This window comes from Piliocolobus tephrosceles, chromosome 6 (genome assembly GCF_002776525.5).
Source record: "Piliocolobus tephrosceles isolate RC106 chromosome 6, ASM277652v3, whole genome shotgun sequence".
NCBI lineage: Eukaryota > Metazoa > Chordata > Mammalia > Primates > Cercopithecidae > Piliocolobus > Piliocolobus tephrosceles.
In genome coordinates this window covers 96,924,411-96,931,745 of record NC_045439.1, presented here as the reverse complement: position 1 = coordinate 96,931,745, position 7,335 = coordinate 96,924,411, and the positions used below count along the sequence as shown (strand labels likewise).

Below are 7,335 nucleotides of genomic sequence, written 5' to 3'. Positions count from 1 at the left end.
TTCCTTCCTTCCTTCCTTCCTTCCTTCCTTCCTTCCTTCCTTCCTTCTGTTTTTAATTCTCTATCAAAGTTCCATATATATTGAGTAATGGTCATCATATTTTGCCATTAACTTTTGAACATAATTTTCTTTACGTATTTGAACATATTTTAACAGTTGCTTGGAAATAATTATAAATCCACCATGCTGGCCCACTCTGTTTCTACTGACTGCTTTGTTTCCTAAGGATGGATTTCACATTCTTGATTCTTTACAAAATTGTAATTTTTGCTTGAAAACTGGACATCATAGATTATACCTTTTTTAGCATCTCTGGATTCTATTTTTTAAATGTTTTTTAATTTTTAACTACTTTCCTGGATTAATCTGCAGAATATTTCTTTCTTTTTTCTTCTGCAATGTGTGTCACTGATGTCTCTACACAGTTTCTACATTCTTATTTAAATTATTTAGCTTGAGATCTGTGGCTGCTTAGCATAGTGGTTATACAATAATTTGGGCAAATGTAGTACTCAAATATCTTGAGTGCATAAGACTTCCACTCTCTCTTGATTGATTTGTAGGTGATTTGGGAAGACATTCAAAATTGTGGCAGTTCTTAAGTCTCTTTGGGCTTTATTTCTCACTGGGCTCTCTTGGGTCTCCTCTGAAGAGACACATATTTTTCCATAATCCATGTGATACAGTTTAGATATTTGTCCCCACCACAATCTCATGTTGAAATGTAACTCCCAGTGTCAGAGGTGGGGCCTGGTAGGAGGTGACTGGATTACAGAAGTGGATTTCCCATGAGTGGTTTTGCATCATCTTCTTGGTGCTGTTGTCACAATAATGAGTGAATTCTCATGAGATCTAGTAGTTTAAAAGTGTGTGGCACCTCCCCCTGACTCTTTTTCTGACTCTGTTCTCACCATGTGAAGTGCCTGCTCCCCCTTCACCTTCTACCACGATTGGAAGCTTCCTGAGGCCTCCCCAGAAGCAGATGCCAGCATTATGCTTCCCGAACAGCCTGCAGAATGATAAGCCAATTAAACCTCTTTTCTTTATAATTTATCCAGTCTCAGCAATGCAAGAATGGCTTAATACACCATGTATTTACAGAAAGCTTATCTTAGCTTTTCTATGACTCTCTCATTTCTAAGGTCTCCCTTGTAAATTTCTGGCTGTGTGTGTGTGTGTGTGTGTGTGGCTGTCCTTCTGTTGGTAAAACTGCATTGCTTGATGACCAAATAGAGTGGAGTCAGGAGCAGCCCCAGTCAAAAAGGTTACAGACCCCTGATGTTCTTACATGAAGTTCTAGCAATTTTCAAGAATAAATGCTTCTCAATTTATCATCTGTATTTGGTCAATTTCCAGAGTCTTAAAAGGGCTGCTTTTCAAAATTTTCTTCTGTTTTATATTTGCGTTTTGCAGAGAGGATTCACTGACCTCTTTATACCAACATAACTAGAAGTAGTACCATTAAAGTTGATTAATAAAATTGAATAAATGTTGCAGAGTGAATTTGAAATATAATAGGGCACATAATTATCTCTTCAATACTAAGGGTGAATGACCAAAAAAAACCTCTTAGATAAGTTTAGCATGTTTAGAATTGTTCCACTTTCGAAAGTAATGAAGGAATCAGCCTCTCAGCATCAGCAGGCTGCTGATCACTGGCAGATATCATGATGATAACATTAACCTGTCTTACAAGGACACTCTCCCCTGAGTCTCAATTTTCCCATCTGTAAAATGAGTGGGTCCTTTCAATTCTGAGAAGATCCATTTGTATACACAAAAGTATTTTTAGGCAGATTACCAGTGTTAAGATAATTATTTACAGATCATTATGTCCTAGATTTAGAGTGTCAGTGATAGAGGGAGTTATATAATATGTGGGATCCCAAAAAGCAAAGCTATTTGGGTTGAAAGCAAGGGATGTGACCAAACCATATTCACTTCACTACTTCCACATATGTCATAGTAGCCCATGAATCGCCTTTAAGGAATCCCAGGGCACCAACAAACTCGATGTAATAATCTGTGTAGAAAATATAACTTCCTCATTTCACAAGGGAGAAAAGTGAGGCTCAGGCAACTGACCCATTCACAGTTAAAGGACCTTATAGGTGAGTATTAATGTATGGATGGATTAATCTCTTCAACAGCATTGCTATTAAATACCGCTGTGCTTATTCTCATAGGCAGAAACTGGCATACCTGTCTCTGTAATGTTACACCTTTTACCTTAGCTTATGCTAATCTGGGCCTCAAAATATTTTTTGAATTTATTAATTAAACAACATGTATCATACACAAAAACTAAAATACAGTTAATAAGAACCCATGCTATCATTCCCTACAATGTCTGACTTCTGCCCCATTTCATGTCAGCTTCATACAGGAGACTGTTTTAAGGTTCTGTGTCTTATACCTTTTCCTGTGTATATAGGGAATTATCTATTAATATTATTACCTTTTCTTGGAAAAAGAGAAGTAAAAACATGCTGACTCTACATTTAAGATTGGACCATGGTAGATTTTTTTGACTCAAGATGTATCACACGTAAGAGATCATTTTAGATGGGTTGAGTCCACAGGAACTGCCCAGATGAATGCTTTAATTTACTAAACTAGTTTCCTAAATAAGATTAAGTTATTAAGCTTGTTATGGTTTATCACCATTACTCTGGTTGAGCCTTACAGCAAACAGGTTATTGAGGATAAGCTGTTGATTCTGCTATAAAAGCCTTGGGGTGGTTGTATTGATCAGCAGCAGTCTATTTTTGATGGACTGGGTGAAGAAGGCTAGAGAAGAGGGGACGTATTTCCAGGTGAAATGGTGATTTGGTAGATTTTTACCTCTTAATACTATCATTAACCCTGGGAATGAAGCTATTTTGCACATAGTAAATTGCATACCCAGAATAACAGACTTAGAAGAGGCAGATACTATCATAATTTTCTACTTTTTCTACATAAATTTTAAACAAAGACCCGTTTTCATTTAGTGTTTGGGCAATTTTGCTTCTCTGTTTCTTCTTGATTCTCACTATGCAATAGCTTGTTGCCTATATCCTGATGGAAAGATGTACTCTCTTCTTTACCCCTCCCTAATTTCCTATGTGGTTTCATGGAGGAACAGTTGAGCTCTAACCACTAAAACTAAGGTAAAATAGAATTAGGGTCAGCGGATTACTGCTCTGTTTTTTATAGAATGCTCAGGCAGAGAAATATGGATGGTTTAATGGCTTCTGTTTGCTTATCCCTTCCTATTTATTTGAAGTCCTTTTGTATTCAGTATCATTCTGTTCCTTCCATAAGCTATGTAAGAGAGGCAGTATTTTTACTATCCTCATTTTACAGATGGGAGAAGGGTGGTTCAGCAAGGTAATGTTAATGACCTTATAATCACACAGTTAATAATTGAATAATTGCCAAGTCAGGCATTAAGATGAGTTCTTTTGTCTGTAGTTCTCATGCCTTTTATACAATATCAAACCATATAGAAAACAGAGGCAAAGCAACGAGGTAGTAAGTCATTATTCAATAAAAATTAGGAGAGGTTACACATGCCTCCAGCCTGCTTGTATTACAACCCTATGGTTAAAATAATCAAAATGCTTATTTACCAAAAAAAAAAAAAAGAATAAAAACTAAACAAATGAGTGGGGCATGGTCTTAAAGGTAAGAATAAAGAATATGGACACAGCATATCTGGTGTCATTCCCCACAGCGGCTTACCCTGTAGTTGACATCCTCTAGGATAGTAGATGTGCCTACAGTGCATGCTGCTTGCCACAAGGTTTCCTTGATGCTACAGCCATAAAGGAACACATTCTTCTTTTGGGAGTGGCCATGGAAATCACAGAAAACCTACAATAGCCCAACAAAGGAGAAAATAAAACCAGGTCAGGTCATTGGTTTCTTAAATCCACTTAAATCATATCTACTCATGTTCCATTGCTCAAATAAAGTTTAAAATGTCAACTTTCTCAGATGGATGCTGTTGAGTTAGCAGAACCAGCCATGTGGGGATCATTGGTGTCTTTGGCAAGAGTGGTATTGATTGTATTGATGGAGTTATCAGGGGAGAATGTAGACTGTAAGGGTCTTAGGAGTGAACAGAATATGAAGAAACACAAGTCATGTATAACTCTTTTGATAAATTTACTTGTGACTGGGTAGGAGGCATGGGCAAACCTGGAAAAGAAAATAGGAACAAGGGCATTTTAAGATATCTATGAGCATTTTAAACAATTGGATGAGAACACATGGACATATAGAGGAGAAAAACATGTTGGGGCATTTCAGAGGGTGGAGAGTGGGAGGAGGGAAAGGATCAGGAAAAATAACTAACGGTTACTAGGCTACTAGGCTTAATATCTGGGTGAGAAAATAGTCTGTACAACAAAGCTCCATGACACAAGTTTACCTATGCAACAAATTTGTACTCATACCCCTGAACTTGAAGGTTAAAAAAAATTAAAAATATAAATCAAAAGGAAAGATCCATCTAAAAGGAATCAGTGAAATATACTAAAACAGAAGCTAATCAATCACTCTAATTTTTCTCTAGGTTCCAACGTGGTAAAGAATGACCATCAAAATACAAAGGGCTTATCAAACAAAGGATTACTTTTCATTCATACTAGAGATCAGCTAAGACTCTGCTTTGTACGTTTTCTTCATTCTAGGATCCAGGCTAAAAAAGCCCTAATTTGAAACATGCTATTCTTGTGGTAGAGAAGAAAAACAGTCAAAGGTAGAATCAGGTAATGGCCATTAAAGCTTCTACTGAAGTGCAGCAAATATCATATCTGCTTACAGTACACTGATCAAAGAAAGTCACATAACCAATTTTATCAGTGGTATGGGAAAGTACATTCCTCTTACAGGGAGGTTCTGCAAATCATAAGACAAGTGCAGTGATGCAAAATCTTATTATAAGGAGAGATGCTAATAATGGAGAAAAACAATAAAATCTAAAAAATGACCACAACTTTTTTTTTATTCTTGTATGCATGACCGTTTGCAATAGACTATGTTCCATCTTCATCAATAGGTGAAGTACATTTTCTTCACCTCTTGAATATGTGCTTAGCCATTGATATGGTTTGGCTGTGTTCCCACCCAGATCTCACCTTGAATTATAATAATTTCCACATGTCAAGAGCAGGTCCAGGTGGAGGCAATTAAATCATGGGGGCAGGTCTTTCCCATGCTGTTCTCCTGATAGTGAATAAGTATCATGAGACCTGATAGTTTTATAAAGGGGAATTCCCCTGTATTCGCTGTCTTGCGGGCTGCCATGTAAGATGTGACCTTGCACCCCATTTGCCCTCCACCACAAATATGAGGCCTCCCCAGCCAGGTGGAACTGTGAGCCAATTAAACCTCTTTCCTTTATAAACTCCTAGTCTCACATATGTCTTTATTAGCAGCATACGAACAGACTAATACAGCCATGTAGCACCTTTTGGTCAATAACAGTGAGCAAATATGATGCAAGCTGAGGCATAGTAAGGGGTTTGCTATCTTGTTGTTCCCAGGAACCTTGCATCAACAGTCATGTGAGTAAACATACACTGGGCTGCTGGATGATGAGAATCTGCAAAGTCATCCCGATTGACCCAGCTGACATGTCAAGCCAACCACCAGGTATGTGAATGAATTTATCTTAGACCATCTAGTCCTAGCCAACTTGGCTCAGAGCAGAGGAATCATAATGCATAACTTTTGTTTAAGCCACTAAGTTTTGCTGTGGTTTGTTATACAACAAAAGCTAAGCGTTAGAATAATCTCTTCTCCTAGTCTAAATATTTGTTTCCCTCCCTTCCACATACAAAATATACTTACCTATTCCCCAAGGAAGATACCCCTAAAGAGCCCATTCCATCACAGTATCAATCTCAGCCCAAATTCCGTTATAGTTTCTATATCCTGTGCATGCCTTCTCCTTATCTATGAACAAAAAGGCAAGTCATCTGTTTTCTGTTCATCTACCTACAATGGTTGAATGAGGAAACAATATCCCCAGTAACACTCATGTTTCAAAGGTGATGAATAAGATGGGTATAGCAGTCACTGGTTCATAACAATTCTGTAATGCTCTCATCCAGGCATTCTGAAATGCCTGCATCCTTTGGGTAGGGCTAGTTGGTTGATTAGACCCTGGTTCTGCTCTCTGTCAGTAGCTGTAGAGTATTATTTTTTCTACAAATATTTACTCTTTCCTTGGGAGGTACTTATTTTTCCTGTATCTTTCTTGGCCATGCATGAAAAGGGCATTGGACAATATGACCCACTTGAAGGCAAAACTGCTAACTGCTCCAATTCCTGATGTAGAAGTTTGGGGTCCAAAGATCATTTTGGTCTCAAAAAATCACAGTCTCTTTGAATCAAAACATTAAAAGAATGGAAATGAAACACATGACAGTAAAAGAAAATATTTTTCTTTTTTTCTTGACTTTAATTTCTCTAAAACAAAACTGACAGTCTAAAAAAATAGTAGCAATACAGTGCATGTTTATAGCATATATAAAAGTAAATGTATCGGGCCGGGCGCGGTGGCTCAAGCCTGTAATCCCAGCACTTTGGGAGGCCAAGACGGGCGGATCACGAGGTCAGGAGATCGAGACCATCCTGGCTAACACGGTGAAACCTGTCTCTACTAAAAAAAAAATACAAAAAATTAGCCGGGCAAGGTGGCGGGCGCCTGCATTCCCAGCTACTCGGGAAGCTGAGGCAGGAGAATGGCGTAAACCCGGTAGGCGGAGCTTGCAGTGAGCAGAGATCCGGCCACTGCACTCCAGCCTGGGCGAAAGAGCGAGACTCCGTCTCAAAAAAAAAAAAAAAAAAAAGTAAATGTATCACAATCATATTATAAAATGTGAGAAAAGACAGACCGGCGCGACGCAGGCCCCCAGCGTCGCCCGCCGGCGCAGCAGCAGAGTCGCAGGCCTGCGCGGCGCTGACACAGAGTCGCGCACCGGCGCGGCGCAGGCCGGTGCAACCCGCGCGGCGCAGGCCGGTGCAACCGCAGAGTCGCAGGTCGGGGTGGCGCAAAGTCGCTGGGATTACAGGAACAGCTTCAGTCTCCATCTCCCAGCGCGAGCCACACAGAAGACCGGCGATTTCTGCATTTTCAACTGAGGTACTGGGGACATCTCACTCGGGAGTGCCGGACAATCGGTGCTGGTCAGCTGCTGCAGCCCGACCAGCGAGAGCTGAAGCAGGGCGAGGCATCGCCTCACCTGGGAAGCGCGAGGGGGAAGGGAGTCCCTTTTCCTAGCCAGGGGAACTGAGACACACAACACCTGGAAAATCGGGTAACTCCCACCCCAATACTGC

General features: G+C 39.7%; 1 protein-coding gene across 1 annotated transcript in view; it reads right to left on the bottom strand.

Annotated features, from left to right (window-relative positions):
* AGBL1 (ATP/GTP binding protein like 1) overlaps positions 1-7,335 on the bottom strand; it is a 606,328-nt gene that overhangs the window by 124,821 nt on the left and 474,172 nt on the right. The window contains 1 exon segment of the mRNA XM_026448330.1: positions 3,727-3,858. Coding sequence (XP_026304115.1) covers positions 3,727-3,858 — 132 coding nt within the window.